This window comes from Thermobia domestica, chromosome 7, assembly GCF_964235325.1.
Source record: "Thermobia domestica chromosome 7, izTheDome1.hap1.1, whole genome shotgun sequence".
NCBI lineage: Eukaryota > Metazoa > Arthropoda > Insecta > Zygentoma > Lepismatidae > Thermobia > Thermobia domestica.
In genome coordinates, this window is record NC_137460.1 from 83,832,313 (window position 1) to 83,855,910 (window position 23,598).

Sequence of the window (23,598 nt, forward strand, 5' to 3'; positions counted from 1 at the left end):
ATAAAGCTCCCGTATTAACTATAACGAACTGTATTCCTTCTTCAAACCACTAATGATTCAGAGTGGCCGGTCATTATAGCTGTTAGAATCTTGAGAAATACACACTAGGGTGCCACCTTTTGGTATGCCTTAAGCGGGACACACTTATCGAATATGTTCAGATGACCGGTTCCTCAGACGCAAAATTATATATGGAACACTTTGTTAAGAATAATAGGAAGAAATGGAAATTTAAACCAAAAAATACACGAAAGGAGCAATCCAAATGAAATCGACCAATTTTCAGGTCAAAGGTTGCTGACAGAATTTATTTATTTTTTATTTTTTTTTTACCTAAGATTGTACCACATTCAGGGAGTTGAAAACTGATATTCATTTATTTTTTAGCCCCGCATATTCGTTTGTGGCGGCCATTTTATATGAGCGCGTGTGCGTATTTTGTACTTTTCAGAGAATTCCGTTAAACGCTGTAACTTTTTAGGTTTTAACGATAATGAGTTCAAACTAAAATCATATGAAATATAATGGAATGGACAACATTCTGTGTTCTGTGCATATTGAGACGTACTTTAGAACGTTGAAAGAAAAAGCTTTGAACATTGAGGTTGGAAACCTAGAAATGACCATTTTGAAATGTACATTTTGAAACGAAATAAATGAGACTCACCTTCAATTTTTTGTCTACATAGAGACTAGATAGTAAACAACGTCCCGAACAAGTTTCAGATGTGAGAATCATATACTTGATTTTTTGGAAATTTTTAAAATATCTCAGGAAGGACATAAGTGAAAATCCCAAATTTGCACAAAATAGACGATAGTTGTACACTAATAAGTGAGTAAAATTGCATCACTGAGACTTAAGTAGTTTCTGAGTTATAAGGTGTTGAAATGATGTGAAAATCGCGATTTTAGCAGCTAAACAGATGTACAGGTTTCATGTTGATAGTATCTCAGTCATACAATTTATCTATGTTTCATCAGAAGAAGTGCAGATCAACAACAAGAAATTCGAAATTTGCTACTTGTAAAAGAATTATCAATACCAGATCATATTATAGATTTGTATCTCTGACGCAAATACAAATCGGATGTTATGAATACTCCCAATCAGATGAATTTACTGATTACAGTACTGCAGTACTTCCACAACATAGCATGTCATTTGCACCTGATGATACCGTAGCCTGTATTTACGACGAGAGATGAATTGGAAGAATTGAAGACATCAGTCAGGTAAATAACGATCTTTCTTAACCCCCCTCCCCATGGCTCAAGAACCTTTTTTAAACTATGTACGAATGACAAAGTGTGGGTGCCAATCACTAAGCTTCTCTGGAAACTCAGCTACAGAGTTCACAACTCCTACAGGTCGTACTTTCAATATCAATGCCAAACTCTGCATACAAATTAGTCAAATGTTTACCTCCCTGATGTCTTAACAGCAGTGCTATAGTCAGAAAAGAAATAACAGAGGCGTTTAGTTTTCTGCACAAGATATGATTCATAAATTATGCACATTTTACCCTTTTAAATTTATTGTCGTGTTATTTTGACTTTTTCTACAAAGTTTGTATCCACGCCTCATAAATATTAAGTCCCAGTGAAGAAAAAACTTGTAACTCAGACACTACTCAAGTCTCAGTGATTACTCACTTGTTACTGCACAACTATCGTCTATTGTGTGCAAATTTGAGGTTTTTGACGTGTGTCCTTCCTGAGATATTTGATGGTGAAAATAGACGATTTTCAAAAATTCTCAGTGTTCAAAAATTTTCAACAGTTTATGGTTCTCAGATCTGAAACTTGTTTGGGACGTTGTCTATTATCTGGTCTCTAAGTAAACAAAAAAAATTGAAGGTGAGTCTAATTTATTTCGTTTCAAAATGTACATTCTAAAATGGTCATTTCTTGGTTTCCAACCTCAATGTTCATTTTTTTTTTCTTCGATATTCTAAAGTACGTCTCAATGTGCACAAGAACATAGAATGTTATCCATTCCATTACATTTCATATGGTTTTGGTTTGAACTCATTATCTTTAAAACCTAAAAAGTTATAGCATTTAACGGAATCCTCTGGAAAGTTGAAAATACCCTCAGGCGCCTATACAAAATAGCCGCTACGAGAAAACCTGTGTGGCTAAAAAATAAATGAATACCCGTTTTCAATTGCCTGAATGTGGTACAAACTTAGGTAAAAAATAATAATAAAAAACTAAATTTTGTCAGCAACCATCATTGGTCGATTTCATTTGGATTGCCCCGAAACAGAAAATTCGTCAACTTATTGCCGGTTAGTTGAATAAAAGTTACGAATCATTGTATCGGTCGAAGAATGTCGTTGGCGATGATTCTACTGCTGCCAACACAAATACCGCTTCGATATCTCGATAGTCGTAGGTACATATACATCGAAGAATATCACTAAGAATTTCTCTCATAGTGTTTTAGATAATTTGACATCCTGCCATATAATGCGCCCCATTTAGACGTAATTTGGAACACTAAATTTTTTCTTAAAATTCGGGATGTTCTGCCTAATTCAGGACAGGTGACAGCCCTAGTATACACTAATGTATGTTACGTTATTTATTTATTTATTGTTCGCTTGCTAAAGTTTCCTGGCTAGTTGGTGCACACTATTTTACGTTCCTATAGTTTATATAGTATTTCATGTACTTTTTGCGGGGAAGGTGGTCAATTAGGCGTCAAGTTTTCGTATATAAAAAAAATCTCCCTGTCGTCTTCTACGCCTATTACGTATGTCTATTGAATGTGAATTCTGTGTAAAATTATTAAATGTATAGATTATCACTTACTAAAATAAAGAAAACAAATCTTGTGTACTACTTGTTACGTGAAGCCTATATGCTCAATACAAATTATTACAGTATTAAATAAAGAAAACAAAAATAGAAATAAGAGTAATAAGAAAAAGAACTATTTGGACCGATATTGCTTATTTTGGTCAAATAAAGAAAGTAACAGTCTATCAGATTTGGACTCTGTTTTCATAATAAATTCATTTGGTCTTTAATCATTCAATCAGGTTATTTCACATAAAATGCCGGATTCGGCAGTGAAATGCCAAACAACAGTAACTTCCTGGAGAGGAACTTTATTAATGAAAATAGATACCATTAGATGCTATACACTTCTCTCAACTAGGTATTTGTACGTTTATGCCGAGTTCGTAAAAGTTCGACTTTCTTACTGAAGAAACCTTCCACAGGTGGGTGCTTTTGACATCTGCTTCATTAGTAACCTTTCGCTCGCTAAACAAAAATCATAATGTGCAAGAATGTGGAAGTCAATTGGCGAAAGATCTTATGAGGATGATGAATGAAAGAATTTCATAGTAGAGCTGTATAGTTTTTGCACTGTTGTTTTTGTCACAAGGGCTTTTGCATTCTCGTGAAGCCACAAAACTTCGTTTCTGTTTGAGAAATTGAGGCCGCTCCACTCGTAATTTATGGTGACTTTTATCGAGTTGGATTCAGTACTTGTTAGCATTCAGTTTTCAGAAATGAATAGTGAATGTTATCAGTAGCACACCAGTAAATAATCATCATTGCTTTTCTCGGACGAAGAATTGGTTTTAAGGCCTTATCAGCATCTAGCCGTTGTGCAGAGTAGCGACAATTATTTGTTAATACCCATATTTATCACACGCCAATACTCTGTGCTTGAACAGTACGTTTCAGTTCCAGGAGAGCAGAAAAGGGCATACTTCTAGGCGTTGCGTCATGTGAGATTCAATGAGCTCATAGAGAATCCACGAATCCAGCTTCTTAATTTTTACGGGTTGCTGCAAGTGCTTGGAAATTGTGGAATAATGTACACTCATGTCCAAAATTATTGTCGCATGCCTATAAATATGTTTTGATATAATATAATTTCATAACGAATTCGCCCGGTATTTCTTATAATGTTAGTATGTGTATAATCGGCAAAGGCATGTATGTGGCAAATTTCATGTCAAAAAAGCAGTAAATAAGAACAATAAAACGAAAATAAACCTTTCTTGTCCATTTAGCAACATTTTGTTGTACTGATTCTAATTTTCGTATTTATAATTCTTTTCCTATGAAATTCACCACAAATATACATTTTTTGGTTATACACATAGTATCAGTATTAAAAGTACCCTGCAAAATCATTATCAAATTATAATCTTACAAGAAGACAGTTATAGATATGCGACAGTCATTTTGGACATGAGTGTGCATCCAATTGGGTACTACAGAGTTCACACTGACCTGAAAGCCAAGGAAATACTTGATAATATGCCGAAAAGTTAAGGAAATTGCTGTATTTCACAGAAGGGTCAGGGGTAAAAACAAATAAAAAAGTTTTTGAAGTAATTACTGTTTATAATGAAAACTGAATATGCAACTGTAAGTTGGCTTGTATATTTAATATCACTACTTTATTTTTGTAAATCTAATTTCATTTGATATTCACAGTTTTAGTACATATAAGTAATTCAGTTCACTTCTAACTCATTATTTCCAAAAATTCTAATTAGACTGGAGATAGATTAGGTCTGGATACTGGTTTTTCTATTTATAGAAAATGTAGATGCGCCTAGTCTATTTTTTAGAAGACAAGGTAAAATGCAATCATATTTCATGAAAGTATTCAGAAAGTTACTATTACTTAAGCGATGTTAACAAACATTAGAGCTGCCCATAAAAGATACGAAAAACACTTCAAAAAAATCATAGTAGATTTTAAAAAGAAGTCATGAAAAATGCTGCAAGAAAACTTTAGAAATAAAGAAGCCTGAGGAGCGCCGAAAGGTGTTAGAACTTAAGAAGCTTTGAAAGAAGAACAAATTTAATCAATAATTCAGATGCTATAGAAGGAAAACATAAGTTTGGTTTGTTGGTTGTAGATAATGAAAGAAGTAGGCCAATTATATATATGTTTACTTGCTCATGTTTATGACTGTATTCGGAATGCCGAAATGTTAAAAATATCGTTAGTGTATAATTATTATTTGGTATTGTATTCCAAATACGGGGAATTTGACTCACAGTAAGTGTTTGCAATAATAAATTAAGCTATACCGTATTTACAAAATAAAAAGATGAGCGTTGGGTGGGGGACGGTGAAGGCTGGTTATTATTATTATTTATTTATTTATTCATTTTTTCTCTAAACCTAACGTTATATAGTAGTGTTCACTGTGATACGGATCAGATACTATTTACTTAGTTATGGAAATTCAAGGAAATCAATATCAGAATTTCAGTGTGAACCATGTATATCCCTTTTGGATTTGGCGAAACTCTACGGCTGAATGCCTTTCTTGACGTCAGCTGCTTTAACACAGAAAGTATATTCATATACTTTTTGCCCGAATTGCAGGACCACTTACTTCATTGACATTTTTAAATTGGAGTCAAATAAGGAAGCCTGACGGGGGGGATTGAGCAATTTGGCTTGATTAAAGTGGACAATCCGACCATTGTCGAAATCCTAGGTAGAGTAATATCACTTTACAACATATTAAATCAATTGCCCTTGTAACAATTTTGCCAGTGTTTGCTTACGTGTAAATTCTTTATGTTTTAGGCCTCTGCTTCGCATAACAATGTGTGTAGGGCTGCAATTTATGTAGCAAGTGATGGAACGTGGAAGTTAGGTGGTTTTGAATATTTATGTAGGTAAGTAAATGGTATTTATTAAGTGTTCTTTATCTGTAACGATTAACTAATTCTTGTGTTAATTGTTAAAACTAAATACTACAGTTGACAGATATAAGAACCTGTGAAAAATGTTAATTGACATATCTGCGTTCCGATTATTAGTTTATTATCCAAATTCAAGATCTAAAAGTTGGATCGTACAGAAGTTTATATAGAGAAGAGGAACGTTTAAAAAAATAATTTAGTTGGGCAGGTCAACCAAAATTCAAGAGTAGCTCGTAAAAATGTATTCAGCTAGGTTCTTTCGTGACTAAATGGTATGTGTTCCTTTCTTTGATGTGGGAAGTCCATATCCTATTCCGAGTGAAAGCTACGGGTTCCAGGCTAAGCTGTAGGCCATATACAGTTTTGGTGTAGAAAACGAACATTAAGTTGCATTGCTAATGTTTTATTAAAAACATAACCAAATAGCAAAGTTAATTTATGGTGGACATACATTACTTGGTTGACGATATTTGCTTCAAGTCCAGAAAAACTACAAGCCATATCAGAAGTAGTGGGAAATGAAGCTAATTTAAGTAAAATAGAATTTTTTTAAAAAGTGATCATGTGAATCAATCTTGTGTTTTGCTTCCTCAGAGTTTTCCTGAACGGTGTCAGTCATTTAATTTTCGAAGTTTCTCAACAGGTGAAATCATTCACATGAATAGGATTAAAAGTGCATCAATTATTTTTTTTAAATAAAATAGTTAGTCGTCGACAAAAGATGAGAAGGCTAAGTGATAAAGTGCTCTGGTGCTAGGGATCCCTGATTCGATCCGAGGCCAAGTTAATTTGTGGTCGACAACATCGTTCTCGTAGAGTTCCTCAGGGTTCTTCCGTTTTTATTCTATTAATTCTTTCATTATCGTTCACTTTCAATAATCGTTCTTCTTCTGTAGTGTAAAGGAAGTAATCATGGAACGTTTCATTTCGTCGACATATAGCATGCTGTTTAAACAGATTGTATTAAAACAAATAAATGCTAGTTATTTGTAATCGATGACAGCACAATCAATATACTATACAAATGAAGGAAAAGATAACACAGAGAAGACTGGAACAGTGGATGAATATCAGTACCTAGGACGGCCATAAACATTGAATGGAAACATGAATAAAAAGAAGTAAAATATCATGTAGTTCATTCGGAAGATTAATCGTAACGTTATCTTTAAAAGGAAAAAAATTCTTCTAAATAAAATATATAATCAGTGCCAGGGCCGGCCTTAAGCCGATTGGACTGATTGCTCCCAATCGGGCCCCGCGCTAGTGCCGTCTACTCTACTCTCCAGTACCGTTTTAACGGCATACTAGGCCCCAGAGCAAACAACTGTGTTATGGTTACTCTGACTAAATTTTTTTCCTTATACATGTAATTTATACATGCCATTCTGCTCGCGGGGCCCTCGGCCAAGTGGCTATGGTACCGTTAAGATGGCTCTGCTGCTTTCGGTTATCAACTACACACAACAACATATTGCAATATAGGTACATCCGTGGAATCCACAAGGGAGAGTATGTCCTCTCCCTAACAAGTAAATGAATACTTTGGATGAAGTTTCCGGGGATAAGCAAATATTTTCTGAATTTAGTGCTGCAGTAGTTTCTTTATTTTTTACTTTTACAGCTTCTGTCGTAAAAATAGATATGTTCAGGAAGTATTCTGCACACCCCCAACACTCCCCCAAATTTCCTTACACACTCCCCTGGGCGGCGTAAAAATATTTTTTCTTTGAGTTTGTATAAAAATGTATTTCATTATTCTGGGTGATTTTGAGCACCTTACTAAGTAAAAGTTCCTGGCATTCTTACTGATTATGTCATGTGATACTACCGTGAATACCGAGATGGTATCAAATAAATCAGTCTCAGTGCAACTTCTTCGCATATTCCTTCTCTTATTATAGCTATATTAAAAATACAAAACCAGAAGACAAACTTTGCCCTCTTCTGCGAAAAATCCCGTGGATGTATTTTTTGTAAATCAAGTCAGGAAACCGAATGTATACAAGAGCATACTGAATAGGTGGCTGCTTATGAAGGTTTGTCTTCTAAGGCAAATAATCAAATGGCAAATATGTCATCGATCTTCCACCAGTTCCTTAAGGTTTGCGATCGTCTCATCGCCATTTAATTGTTCTGCAGTCGATAACGATTTCAAGCTGAATTTACTTTTCATAAGTAGCTACCTACGATGTTCTCACTAGCGTCCATTAGGTTTCCCTGACTTGATTTTTTTTTCCCAAAAAGATACAGCTGTTAAGAAATCTTAGAACCAACGAATTCATATCAATGTGAATTTAATTATGTGTTACAAATATAAACTTATGGAAACATGGACTTCAATATTGTATTTCTCGTAAAATTTTAGCCCAATTTGGTATATTACATGACTTCACTCCTATTTAAAAAAAAAAAAAAAAAAGTCGAGCGAGATATAAGATGGCCGACTTCAAGATGGCGGCCATGATAAGCATACCATGAAATAGATGTGTACTTCCTCTTTAAAATAAAATGAAAGTTTCAAACTTGAAACAGATTGTTCTGACTTATTCTGATCAATCAGATTTTTGGCCACTGCGGCCGTCTTTATAGGATACTGGATGCAGTTAGCTAAGGATAGAAGTCAGTGGAGAGCTTTTGTGAACGCAGCATTGAACCTCCGGGTTCCATAGGCCATAGAGTTAGTTAGTTAGTTAGCGGCCGTCTTGATGGACGGAAGCGCTTTAAATTTTGTTTACGCTCGTTTCTTGATATTCCACACTTCTCTGCCAAGTTTGGTCAAGAAACAAGATTTCGACATCGATAGATTTACTTGTAAGAGAAGAAAACTATGAAATACTGGTACAGAACCTTCTTGAAAAATTTCAATGCACAAGGCTCAATTTTGAAATAATATTTTAAAGTTAGTTCGCTGTCTGCATTTCCATTTGAGTTATTTTTCAGAAAAATCAGCTGCTATAAGCAATGAACAGGGTGAGCGTTTTCACCAGAACATTTTGCTGTTAGAAAAACGTTATAAAGAGAAATTGGACCCGTCAATGATGAGAGATTACTCTTAGTTCCTCCTGAAAGAGGACTCCACAATATAGAAACGGGAAAATGTTTCGAAACTGTCTTTGCCGTTAATTATTTTTCTTAATCCGGCTTATCGTTAGTCAGTTAAATGAGAGATTACAAGTTTCTGGTCTCACTTGGAACAGTCTACTTTTCCCGTAAACTATAACAATATAATCTTCATATGTTCGTATAGACATAAATACGGAGATACTCTGCATTGAGAATCTTACTGGTTATTTTCAGGAGGAAGTATTCTGGCCTGCGTATTCTTAATCTGTGCCAACGAGTGAACACTTTTTCCGTTAACAATGTTTACGATTTTGTATAACACACAGTCTTGTTTTACCGATATTTAGGCTTGCTTCTCAGGCTATAAACTTTACTTATTACAATTTAAGCGGGGTTCAGAGGACAGTTATGACGTTGATCGGACATGTAGAGCAGGAAAACGTTATTAATATACATGATAAAGAACAGAGTAAATAATCATATTACTGGATTAGGCCTATGTAAAATATATGAGTAGTTCATTTCTATAGCATTTTTCCTCTAAAAAGTAGAAATTTAGTCTCAAATAAAACTTACGGACTTCCTAATATGATTATTAAGGTTAGATAATTGGCTTAATAGTGATTGCGATAACTGAGAGTGAATGAAAAGTGTTTATTTACATCCCTACTTGCCATAGCTGAGATGTCGGGAAAAGGAAGTTTGATAATTCAAATTCGATATAAAATTTATAATGTGCATACATAATAATAAAATTCTGTTGCTAAAATTAAAATAGAAATCTAGGAAATGAAATAATACAAAATTTAATAATAAAGTGAATATATTGAAGTATATAATAATAGTAATAGTTGTTCCAGGAGTCGCTATTATATCCGGTGCAGTGAAAAGAAGGAATACAAGAAATGTAAGTGCTTTACGTAGGGCAGTACCCAGAATTTGGAAAATATCGCCGCAAAAGTGCAATTTGGCCATAAACCTTATAAAAATTAAAATCAGGACAATCTTTAGATTATTCGAAAAGCTGGGTACTTGCCAATTAAGTGTTGAAACCTAAAACTTTGAATATTAATTTCCACGGGAATTTGTCACCATTAGGGGTAGCCATCTTGTTATTAACTTGTGAATTTGAGTAAAAGTGGCTATTTAGAAAACTGTGCATAGTGATGGTGAATTTACAGAAGAACGCTAAATTTCTTATCATGAGCAGCTAAACTCGTTCATTCTGCATATAATCCTGGATAAGCCTATGGGGGTGGATTAACTTTATCGCTGACAGGTCTATGATAACGCATAAGTATTCTCTGAACATAGTCATCCATTTTGTTATTCTTAAATATGGAATACGTTATTGAATATCAGATATAGTTAACTTAGAAAATTTGTAAATCAAATCATTGTGTTATATGCGATAATTGAATAGTACTCTGAATGTTGCCAATTATAATAATAAATAAATCTAGCCTGCTTTAAAGCAACTATCTCATATGCTACTTTAAGTTCAGTCTGGGCAATAATTTTCATACGCCATTCACGGGAAATGCCTAGAAGAGTACGATAATTTTATTTTCTTGAGTACTTTAAATATGTCGATAATATGGTTAGGTTAAGTTAGAATAGGTTAGTTAGGTTAGGGCTTCTATTAGTTAGCAATATATATATATATATATATATATATATATATATATATATATATATATATATACAATTGATTTGAATGTGTTAATGTAATAAATGCATGTGGTGAAGTGTAATGACAATTTGAATTTGAATATTGAAATATAATAATATGTTTAAATATGTGAACCACATGTCAAATGAGAGAGATCTAATGAAGAAATCTGAATTGGTATTACCGTGAACAGTTGCAAAAAGTAATACGGATATAATCTATACGTTTATAATATATTAAATACCTGGATGGAACTATACCTAGACTAGTTTTGCAACTAACTACTTAAATGATTAGAAATATGTTTAACAGCGATAATTTATTGTGATATTTTATATACAGTGAAATACAGAAATGAACTATCCATAGATAGTCGGCATCAGAGAATAACAATAATTGGAATGTAATGATAATTGTTTATTGTCCAAATTTATAATCTTTCTCTTGAAATTAATGACAATAGTTTTGAATAGTTTTTTTCTTCTTTTATTCTTCTATTGATGTCTGAGTTTCTTTTGCTGTTAACAAAAATAAATAAAAGTTTTACTAACATTCAAAAATCACCTTTCATTAGTATAAAGAAAGAATAGAAATCTGAATAAGATAGTAGTTCATGGGATGGTTATATACAGATTTAAGGATATTTATGAGACTACTTATCAGAATGCCATTACCACAAATTCTTGAATGCATAGGTAAATAATTTTCTGTTTTCTCAAAAATTGATAACCGTTGCGCATAACAGTAATAGTAGTAATAAATAATAGCGTATTTATGATTTTTTTTCTTTCTTTGAGAAGCAGTAATGCAGAAAAGTAGCTGGCGTAAAGAGCCTGCTATACACTAGTCTTCTGGTATTCCTTACTATTTCAAGTAAACTATGTAAGTAAGGAACTTCAGAGTGATACCATGGATGTTACTACTGGACTTCCATCATTCCAAAAGCTTTGTGACTGGCTAAAAACATACATAGAAAAAGGTTTCGATTAAGTCTTGATTGGAGCGAGTGAACTTGCCGAAGACCTAGATGTTGAGCCTGTATTCAAGACTCAGAGTAGACGCTTATCCAAAAATCGAAAATGATTTGATTATGAATCTGCAGACGAACCATTGCCAGACCCAAAAACAGCCTTCAAAGTGCAATGTTTTAATTAAGTGGTAGATAAAGCACTGCAAACACTTGAGCTACGGTTTCAGCAACTGAAAAATATTCAAAATTTATTTGGATTCTCGTGCAATTTCCAGGACATGTCCAAGGACACCATAAGAAAATGTGCAGCAGATCTGCAATTGGCATTGACAGAGGTCAAGCTGATGCAGGAGAAAGGTCAAGTTGAAACTATAAAACAGACCAATATAGATGGATACATGCTTTATAAGGAAATTAAAGCTTTAAAGCCAATTCAGCCATCACAGATTAAAAATCCTAAGAAAATTCTTGAATTCCCGGCTTGCAACAACAGATCTGCTGCATTTCTAAATTTATTTATTGCTCTTCCAATTTTCCTGACAATCGCAGGAAAAAAGAGAAAGGAGTTTTTTCCAAGTTAAATCTAGTCAAAACGTACTTGAGACCATCAATTCAGCAAAAACGTTTGAACAGTTCATGAATGTTATCCATTAAATCGGAAATTAGCAGAAGTGTAAACTTTAACAGTATTCTAAAAGAATTTGCAGAGAAGAAAAATAAATTTCTAATAATGAAAGGAATAATGTGATTCGTTTATACTTTATTAATCTGGTGATAATTCAAGCATAATTTGTTTCCATTGTCTGCTATCACTGTGATGACACATATGAAGAAGCCTGCAAGCAATCTCTCAACAAGGACTTCTGTGCACTGCAACGACCGTTCTCTGTCACTACGTACCGGCCTCCTCGAGTCGATCTAAACTCAGTTTTACTTCAAAACAAGCAAACCTCAAACTGCGCCAAAGAGAGCCAGCTTGCTGTAGAAAGTGTTCCAGTCTCATCGACCGAAGGTTACTACAAATAAAGGTCAGCAAGAAGTTGCCCCCTCAAGAAGCATCTCCAATAACATTGACGGACGTCCAGGCCCTCATCTAGGAAGAAATCAATAATGCTGCTCAAAGGATCGTAACGTGAAATATTGTAATTCTCATCCAGTTGGACCATTCCGACGATGTACGCAAACTCATCAATGACGTTGTTGCATACACTGCTACGATTCTACAGATGAAGCTACACATCATACCATTACCCTAGGTAATTTTCACATTACCCTCAATCAGACCTAAGGGTATTTCCACAATCATCGCTAAGAAGATATGACACCAAGAATTTTTTAAGTAAATCTATGGATTTCATCACTTTTCGCCCGCTCTCCAGAATGAAGACACCTCAAGCAATCCTCAGAGCCAGGAATACTCGCCTCCCATTGGACAATCAGAAGCCACAGATCCAGTTTAAACGTCCAAGCCTTCTACATGCTCAGCTTGCAGGCCATTGACTCCTAATCTTTCCAATCAACGGCCTTGGATTTGGTTTGAATACAAACAACAATCTCCCAGTTTCATTATGCATTCCAGCTCTACATGCAGTCGGATGCTCAGCTTTTATCTTCATCTACAGAAACAAAACCATTCAACAATTTTCTCTCTGGACCAAGTAGCCCGGGAGCTAGACATTCTGGCCCCACTTCGCGGGAACGAACCAACACGTCTTGTCTTGTCTTTTCTGAACTAAACTAAATTAATTGTCTAAACAAATCATTTCATCGTCACTAAAATAGTATTATGATTATGTCCTTTTCAGATATACTAATATTGCTAGTTGTAGATTTACATGTATAAATTTTATGTTGAAATGTACCTCATATATGTTTAATTTATTAACTTTCACGTACTATTTAAGGGCACATTTTCATGGCCATCCATTCTGACTGCAAAATCTCTATTAAACTTTTGAAATGAAATGAAAATTATATTTTTTAGTTGACGTTCCAGGATTTGTTCTGAGGAGATGGATGATTAATGAAGGGGAGCGATTATTAAAATTAAATTTTGTGTGCTCTTCCATTGGGAATCGAGCTCGAGTTATTATCCGAAAGTGCATCAGTTCTGAGCTATAGCCCGTCGAAAATGTACCAAAATAGCCCAAAAAGGAATAGAACTAGAGAACGAATTGTCGGAGAAAGATCAGATCAAAGAAAATAGTGGATTATTTGACCTGGAGATTCGATTCATGTACAAATCGATGAGGAACGTGGTGGCGTAAGGGTATGCTCACAGGAAATGGACATACTCTTCGTGCCGGAGGCAAATATCCGACGTGGAATATCTGAGTTGTAATTCTCATACGTAAAACCGTTTGAAATATCGGGAGCGAACAACAAATACAGGATGTACACAGTGGTATTTGTTTGGAAAATACATGGGCTGCACTAGTATCAAAGTAAGTTGCACTAGCTACCGATAGTACAAATGGAAGTGAGTTATCATCATCATCATCATAGTTGGTATACTAGATTTGATGACCACTAGCCACAGGAGAGGTTCTATACCCCACAGCTCGAACATTGTTGATATAAAAACATTGCCTTTTAATATAATTCTTGATGCATCGTGGTTGCGTGGTAAAGCACTCGGATCTGAATCCAGGAGTCCTGGAGTCGATCCCAAATCATCTAAGGTTTCTTGTTTTACGACATCGTCGTACTGATGTCTCCGGATTTCTCCTAGTTCTGTACTTTAGTAATTATTGTAAATATTAGCAGACTTGACTTTCAATAGCCTCTAGTTACGTTTTATTTCTCTTTCGTGACGCTGTGGCAAGTACAGTGCTCCACACGCAATCTTGCATAAATCATTTCTTGAAAGCCCCATTAGTAACCCACAACAAAACACTTTTCGTTTTGTTAAACGCATCATTCGACACCTGTCCTTGCTTGAATATCATACGTTACCTACGCTGTTTGCTGCATACCAATAGAGGAAACAACAAGAGTCGTAGCTGTACGCCCGCTGTATTACAATATTCGCAGGTTATGGACTTCATCGTTTGGCACAGAAATTGTTTCGTTTCCCTACTGAAGAAGGCGTGTTTCTATTCCGTGGGTAGTCTCTCAGTATCTGTACCTGTACGTTGTCTGTGCTCTTGGTTGGTAGCGGGATTAGTGCGGGAGTGAAATGGAGTTCACGTTAGAAAAACTTGCAGATATGGAGTTTATGTATGGGCTAGCTCAGCGTTTCCCAACCGGTGTGCCGCGGCACACTGGTGTGCCGTGAATGGGCCGCTGGTGTGCCGCGAGGAATCGAAACAAAATTATTAATTTTATAGCAATCAAATTGCAAAACGTATTGACGTATTTGTATATTTGTATTTCACATTACTATGAACCTCTACAAAGAATCTACAATTTTAAGTTTCATACCGTGTTACTGTTCTGTACATTTCTAATGTTGAAAAAAGTATTTGTTATCATTGTTATGACCATTATTGCTTCTTTATTGTTGCAGATTATTTTGCAACTTGAAAATTTAAAATATCATTCAATCCTTTCGACAAATTACCTACATTTGTGTTTTAAATGTAAAAGAGATTTGTTTGTTCGTTTGTTATTTTGTGATCTTCCTTCTTAGTAAAAGGTTGGATACAGTTTTTAAAAACAAAGGGTATTTTTAAAAACCTGAGTCCAATATTCCATTGCAATTGTTTTCTATTTTTAAATTAGAATGAAAAATAAGCATAATGCTTTACCACGGGGAAACCAGTGATCGAGCTCTCTTCTCTGTGAGGAGATCAATAATCACAGAAAAAAATACCACTGTGTTTTATATTTACAAATAATATATGTACAAATAATATCTATAAGTGTGCCGCGAGAATCCAAGTAACACCCGTAGTGTGCCGGTAGTTGAAAAAGGTTGGGAAACGCTGGGCTAGCTAATGGAAACAGTCGTGTAGTTGCGAAGTTGTATCACAACAGGTATCCAGACAGGCGACATCCAACGTACTCAACGTTTTCGAGACTATTTCGGTGTTTATGGGAAACGGGACACTTGCGCCCATTACTTCACGACTGCGGAAGGAGACGTACAACCAGTACTCCAGATTTGAAGAAGAGGTTCTTGATCATGTGACAGAACAACTGTCGATAAGCACTAGAGCATTAGCACATGAAGTGGGGGTTGATCACAGCAATGTTTGGAGTGTACTCCGTGAACAACAACCACACCCCTATCATCCACAGAAAGTTCAAGACCTGCATCCTACAGACTTCGCACCCCGTGTTGGTGTTTAGTGAAAGGCTAGTACAGCGCTGTTTGCAGGACCCGCAGTTTCATGCCGCGATACTCTTCACAGATGAAGTCTATTTTACGAGACTATTCAATAGCTGAAATAGTCATATATGGGCCGACGAAAATCCCCATGGTACCATTCTGTGTGGACATCAACAGAGATTCGGGGTAAATATCTGGGCAGGTATCGTCGGTGACAAGCTTATAGGATAATATCTCTTACCACTTCGCTTAACTGCATGAGTGTACGCGTTGTTCGTGCAAGAAACACTCCCTAAATCATTAGATGATGTACACTCATGTCCAAAATTATTGTCGCATGTCTATAAATATGTTGTTGTAGGAATATAATTTTATAAAGAATTCGCCCGATATTTCTTATAATGTTAGTATGTGTATAATTGGCAAAGACATGTATGAGGCAAATTTCATGTCAAAAGAGCAGTAAATAAGAACAAATAAAACGAAAATAAAACTTTCTTGTCCATTTAGCAACATTTTATTTTACTCATTCCACTTTTCGTGTTTATGATTCTTTTTCTATGAAATTTACCACAAATATACATTTTCCGATTACACACATAGTATCAGTATTAAAAGTACCCTGCAAAATCATTATCAAATTATATTCTTACAAGAAGACAGTTATAGATATGCGACAATCATTTTGGACATGAGTGTACCTCTTGATGTTCGTCAACGTATGTGGATTCAGCATGACGGATCCCCAGCACACTTTGGAGTAGCTGCTCGTCAGTGCCGTGACTATTCCTTCCCGCATAAGTGGATAGGAAGGGAGGTCCTATTTCTTGGCCGGCACGATCCTCTGATCCGGACACACTTGTACAGAACGAAGAAAACCCTCCTTGTACGAACCCTCGCTGCCTGTGATATCATTAGCACGAAACCAAGCATCTTCGAGAGGATGAGACAAAACTTATTACGGCGATGCCATGTCTGCATCGAAACCAGGTGACGCCATTTTGAGCATCTGCTGTGCATGTAAGTACATTTGCTCTTCCTACCAGTATAATTTTCAGTCTTTTGTAGCCTTAGTATGTGTCGTCCTCCATTACAATACACGCACTGTACAATTGTCGCACCCGACCTCCTACGTCACTTCGTTGTTGTTTATTGCGTACGTATTTCTTGCTCCAAGGATCGCTCTCAACCTTCGGTGATATCCGGGCTCTGAGATCCCACACTCTGCCACACCCCTGTCAACTGCCACAATTTATATCGCTTTCGTGACGCCGGAAAATCGCCTCATATTTTGTTATGGCCTCTTGAATCACTGTCAATTCTTCCTGGCTCTTTTCCCAACGCTCCAATAGTAACACAGTATATTTCTGTAATTCTTCTCTTGCGCCGCCACTGTTCCTCATCGATTTGTACATGAATCGAATATCCAGGTCAAATAATGCACTATTTCCTTTGACCTGACCTTTCTCCAACAATTCGTTCTCTAGTTCTATTCATTTTTGTTCTATTTTGGTACATTTTCGACGGGCTGTAGCTCAAAACTGACGCATTTTCGGATAACAACTTCTTATCTTAAATCACTTCTTTTGTCATTCTATATCATTCTTTGAAGTTTAACCCATCATTAAAGATACAATATATATATATATATATATATATATATATATATATATATATATATATATATATATATATATATATATATATAATACTATGTCATCAAAAGTATCCGGACACCTCCAAAAACATACGTTTTTCATGTTAGGTGCATTGTGCTGCCACCTACTGCCAGGTACTCATTATCAGCGACCTCAGTAGTCATTAGACATTGTGAGAAAGCAGAATGGAGCGCTCCGCTGAATTCACGGATTTCGAACGTAGTCAAGTAATTGGGTGTCACTTGTGTCAGAAGTCTGTACGCGAGATTTCCACACTCCTAAACATTCCTAGGTCCACTGTGTGGTGATAGTGAAGTGGAAACGTGAAGGGACACGTACAGCACAAAAGCGTACAGGCTGACCTCGTCTGTTGATTGACAGAGACCGCCGACAGTTGAAGAGGGTCATAAAGTGTAATAAGCAGACATCTATCCAGTCCATCACACAGGAATTCTAAGCTGCATTAGGATCCACTTCAAGTACTATGACAGTTAGGCGTGAGGTGAGAAAACTTGGATTGCATAGTCGAGCGGCTGCTCATAAGCCACACATCACGCAAGTAAATGCCAAACGACGCCTCGCTTGGTGTAAGGAGCGTAAACATTGGACGATTGAACAGTGGAAAAACGTTGTGTGGAGTGACGAATCACTTTACACAATGTGGCGGTCCGATGGCAGGGTATGGGTATGGCGAATGTCCGGTGAACGTCATCTGTCAGCGTGTGTAGTGCCAACAGTAAAATTCGGAGGTGGTGGTGTTATGCTGTCGTGTTATTCTTGGTGGGGGCTTTCACCCCTTGTTGTTTTGCGTGGTACTCACAGCGCAGGCCTACATTGATGTTTTAAGCACCTTCTTGCTTCCCACTGTTGAAGAGCAATTTGGGGATGGCGATTGCATCTTTCAACACGATTGAGCACCTGTTCATACTGCACGGCCTGTGGCATAGTGGTTACAGGACCACAACATCCCTGTAATGGACTGGCCTGTATAGTCCTGACTTGAATCATATAGAATACCTTGGAATGGTTTGGAACGCCGACTTCGTGCCAGGCCTCACCGACCTACATCGATACCTCTCCTCAGTTCAGCACTACGTAAAGAATGGGCTGCCATTCCACAAGAAACCTTCCAGCACCTGATTGAAAGTATGCCTGCGAGAGTGGAAGCTGTGATCAAGGCTAAGGGTGGGCCAACACCATATTGAATTCCAGCAGTACCGATGGAGGATGCCACGAACTTGTAAGTCAGTTTCAGCCATGTCCGGATGCTTTTGATCATAGTGTATATATATATATATATATATAGGGTGTCTATTGGTCACGAAAGTCACGAAATTTAGCTTTTGGGTCACGATTTTTTTTAACTGTACAAATGTAAGTACAGATTGAAAAATTTAGTTCTATAAAACGTCAAATTTCAATACCAAAATTGTCTATCGTCGGCTTTAGATGCTACCAAATCGCAAACAAAGTACGTTTCTATTGCATGGATGAAAATTCGGCCTAATTCGCACCCAAATTCGCTCTTGAAAATATTAGGAAATTTTAGGATTTGGTAAAGGAAAGGTCACGAAAAAGTCACGAAATTTCATTTTGGAATTTTAGTAGACACCCTGATATATATATAAGTTCTATAGACCCTGGTGGAAGTTAGTTGTAAACCTGGGTCCTAGCAAAATGTTCCCAATCGGGCTTTGCACCACCTAAGGCCGGCCCTGATCAGTGCATTCTACTAGACAATCAACCCAAATATTAAGATTTAGATTAGATTTCTTTTCATCGGCTAGACTATATGGACGTGGGCCTACAAATTAACGTGGGATCCGAACCACGTGAACTCGCGCCGGGAATCGAACTCGAGTCTCTCGTTCCAAAGACTCGTACGCTAACCATATAACCACAAATGAGCTATCAAGTATTAAAGAGTTACGCTAAGACCAATGGAGAGATAGGCATAACTAGCAGTGTAGGAAGACTAAAGAATGCGTTCATTGTGAAACAAAGGTAGAGAATGGAATGAAGGCTAGGAAGAAGCAAATTGAAGATAAGAAGACCACACAGCGAGAAGAACAGATAAAAAATGCATGACAGGTATTCTGTATTTGAATCCCAGATACAAGAAAACCGTCAAATGAAAGATAGGGAGATGAAATAAGCCGTTTTGTAGCAACTGCATGGGTGAGAAAAGTAACTGACAGAAATCTGGGAGAAAATGAAGAAAACTTATCCAGGAATGAATTGATAAGGACTGAATAAACAGCTTAAAACTTAGCACAGTTGTAGAGCATTCCACGACAAGGAAACTTTTTCTTCTTAAATTCTTCATGAAATATGAACAAGCTATCCATTTATCAGAAGAAATTAGTAAGAATCGGAGGAAGTTGTTTGGAGGCGTGTTCGTAGTACCCACATTGAAAGCTGAACAATTTCTCATTTAGTAATAGATTATCCTCTTCATGAACCGGAGATTAGGAGTTTGTTTTAATAAAGAACTAATCTGGTAACACGTGCCTAGAACTGATGAAAATCTAAAGTTTTACAACTTTATACATCATAAAGTTATTATTATGAAAAAAGAACCATGTGTTTTCTTAAATGCATCTGTGCACGTATGTGTGTATTTGAATACTTTACCTGTTTACTTCCAGTCACAGTGTCAATGTATGAGGAGACTGATCTGTTTATTTGTTTGTTTTTTTTTATTTTATAGATATCAGGATTTAACTCCGGCCTATTTGCAGCAAACGCGTTCTCATCGATATGAGAAAGCTGTGCCTCCGGAGGAAGACGATGAAAAGCTAAAAATAGAAGAACTACAAGCGGTTGATGCCTACGGGTTTGGCGTCCTCGTTGAAGAAGTATTAAGGAAAAAAACTGAAGGTAAAGACGAATGCTTTGACTTTACTTTTTTTCTTCACTACTACTTACAAGTACGACTATTATTAAGATGATATAAATTGCAAAATTCGTTTATTTTCTTTAAATTTCTGTATTTAGTGACATGAGTATTTAAGTATATTTCCATTAAGATTACAATTGGATTTTTCCCAGTGGGGACACTCGGTCGGAAAGGTGTAACAGCTTTTTTAAGCCAGTCATCCTGAGTTAGATTTTTCCCGGGTGTTTCTCATTCACACCAGGCCGGGATAGTACCTAACATAATGCTCTCAGACCCCTTCTTTCCTTTCCAATCCTTTTCTTCCTTCCCAGTTTCCCCGAGCATAGCCAAAACGATAAGAAATAGCAAGGAAAGGTTTGATATGGGTTCAGCATCTCAGGAACTTATTCCATCCCTGACTTTATTTCTGTATTACATTAGTTCCAGTATTGAGTTCACGTAATTCGGAAGTAACAGTTCACATAGTTTCACAATGGGAAACGAACGAGCCGTTCCACTAAAATATTTCATCATATTGAAAGGGAAGGAATTAGGAAGAAAGGAAAAGAAAAACAAATTAACAAATAGAGCAAATTGACTTGGAAGCTTCACAACGTTTTCTCTATTCTTTGATTTTTCTTTTCTTGTCTCCCTACGTCTTTCCCTTCCTGTCTGTTGAAGCGTTTTAATGAAAGTGCCTGTAGTATATACCTTTTACTTTCGAGTGACAGTATAAGGAAATAAAGTATGATGATCGTGAAAAGAAAATCGAATTCGAGATTTCAACAGATTCATACATATCATGGCCTTTACATGCCGACAAAGAGATTTTTGGATATTTATTCGTTGTCCGTCCAGATGTATGTACGTACACTCACGTAGAGACTGTACCATCCAACCTATCTAGACTAAATTTCAAACGGAAGATTTTTATAAGATTCTCTAGGTTTGTTTTTCTCCGAATTTCCACCCTGCCCCTAAATATAACACTGGCCAACTTTTGCTGTATCAAGAACTCCAATAGGTAAATCTAATAGTACTTTCATGCTTTTTTTTTTTTTTTTTTTTTTTTTTTTTTTTTTTTTTTTACCCATTCTTCTGACGAGATAGAGGAAAGAAATGTGTATTAGGATTTATATAACTTATGCATGGAAGAAGATGCTGTTACAATAGACACGTGTTTGAAGCTTATCTGTAAGATGTTGTGTTATGATTTTCGACTGTATTTGGTATCAAGAACATCCCTTTGCGAAGTCCAGTTGTAATCAGTTAGTAGGGAAGAAGTACATTTTGCTTTTCAACATTTCTGTATTTTCGCAATAGCCTGGTGAAACCTCTCAACATGCTTGTCATTCACATCGGCACCGGTAGGTATTTTAAGGCTCATATTGTACTACAATACCTGATATGCGGTTAATAGGTTGGTGACATGTAGCTGTTACTTGCATGAGCTACAGAAGTAGAAGGAAACGTGTTACCATTGTTGAGTAGGATCACTTTTAAACTTGCACGCGAGGAGTCGATGAAGAGACGCCAATCGTGTGTGATGAATTCATGGCAAAGTTCCATCTTCTAAAGAGAAGAAATCTTTAAAAGACGTTAACGATCTCAATTTTAAAGAAAAAAAAAACTTGTTTCAGGGTGTAAGGCATGCCAGCCTTTTTACCGGGAGGCCAAAAGAGCAAATTGCTGCTTCATCAACTTTAAATCCCGTGTCAGGTCATTAAGATCGGCCTTACATAACAAATGCAGTTCATATGAATGTCTCCTTGCTTCATATCAACTCATCACATATGTAACAAAAGGTTTTAAGAGAATTTTCACACACCCTTGTCGTTGTCATGGGGACAAAAAAAAGCAACAGGTTTTCACTTCTAATAAGTTTCGATCCTACACAGCTGCGCTGCAGCAAAAGCAATTGTACGGAAACACAGTCTGTAACTGATAAGGAACTTCTACGAATTCAATGTAAGGTTTGCGCACAATGTTGTTAGTTATATTTATATCTTTTTAAAATCCTTTTATGGTAGTATATATGTATTTGTAGAAACTGAAAAGCTGTGGGAAATGAACAAATTTCAATTATCATTTCGAATTCAGCATATAAAAATATATTTAAAAAAGGCTAATTTCAGTTGTGAGACAAAACCTTTGTTAGCCAGTGTAATGATAGTTTACTGGAGGGTGAAGATCAAACTTGACAATTTTCTTGAAAACTACTCTAACGATTTTGTTTAAATTTCAAAAATAAATATTCCATTAATAACTCTATAATATGGTGTAAATCATTTTTCTAGGAAATATCCAAGAGACGTAGTTGACTGTTGGGTAATTTCTTCTTGGACGATTTTTTTTCTTTCTTGAAAAATGATCTAGGCGATTTTGTTCAAATGATAGTAGAACGCTACCAACGCAGTATTTCATTAAGAACTCTATAGTATAATGTAAATCATTTCCCCTGATAAAATCCACAATGGGATTTTTTAATTTTTATTATTATTATTATTATTTTACGATTTCTTTTCAAGAACTTTGACGAATTACGTTCATATTTCATAAATAAATACAGTATTAGGCAATGCTCAACTACCATTTGAAACATGTAATAAATAACTCACTACTCATGCAAACCGTGTGTTGTTAATTAAAATGAATCAGAAGGCTTGTCATTGCATACACAGTGGTTACGACATACATTCCACAGAGTGTACAACAATCAGTATAGTCACTTTTTAAAAATCACATTATGTAGATGTTGTTCGTTGCGACTGTAACACTCGCGGACTTGTGATTGAAGGATTTCATCACATGCACAAGTACATCTCTCAGAATTGCACGTCTGGGACTCGTGTTGAGAATAATTCGCTCTTTCAGTATCCTCAAAGAAAGTAATCGCACACGGATATATCTGGTGAGCTGAAAGGTCAGTTAATGTTTCCAAATCAGGAGAGATCACAGTTTCCGAGAACACTAAGAAAAGTAGATATGAACTGGCGAACCGTGTGTGCTGTAGTTTCATCTTGATGCATGTAGACCATGGCGAGATCAACATTTAACTGCCGAAGACGGGGGAACACGAAGTTTTCCAGCACATCCACGTATCACTATAAGGTTAATTTAACTGTACAACCATTTTCATCCTCTAACAAACACGACCCTACGATCTCGAAAACTGCATTGCGACACCACACTGTCACTCTGTCATTATGGATGGGTTTTTGGTATTATGGAATTTAATTCCTTTAGTATCGCATATTTTAATTGTTCACAACACCACACAACTCAAAATGAGCTTCATCAGACAATCAAATTGTGCAACAAATTCCTCTCTTGATTTTGTAACCGCATAAAGTCTTCACAGAACTGTTAAGACTCACAATA

The 23,598-nt window shown here is 36.0% G+C and overlaps 1 protein-coding gene across 1 annotated transcript in view; it reads left to right on the top strand.

The window, feature by feature from the left end:
- LOC145690253 (protein-associating with the carboxyl-terminal domain of ezrin) overlaps positions 1–23,598 on the top strand; it is a 107,652-nt gene that overhangs the window by 32,315 nt on the left and 51,739 nt on the right. Inside the window, exons 4-5 of the mRNA XM_081764974.1 lie at positions 5,582–5,673; positions 20,050–20,219. Coding sequence (XP_081621100.1) covers positions 5,582–5,673; positions 20,050–20,219 — 262 coding nt within the window. The remainder of the gene's footprint in view (positions 1–5,581; positions 5,674–20,049; positions 20,220–23,598) is intronic.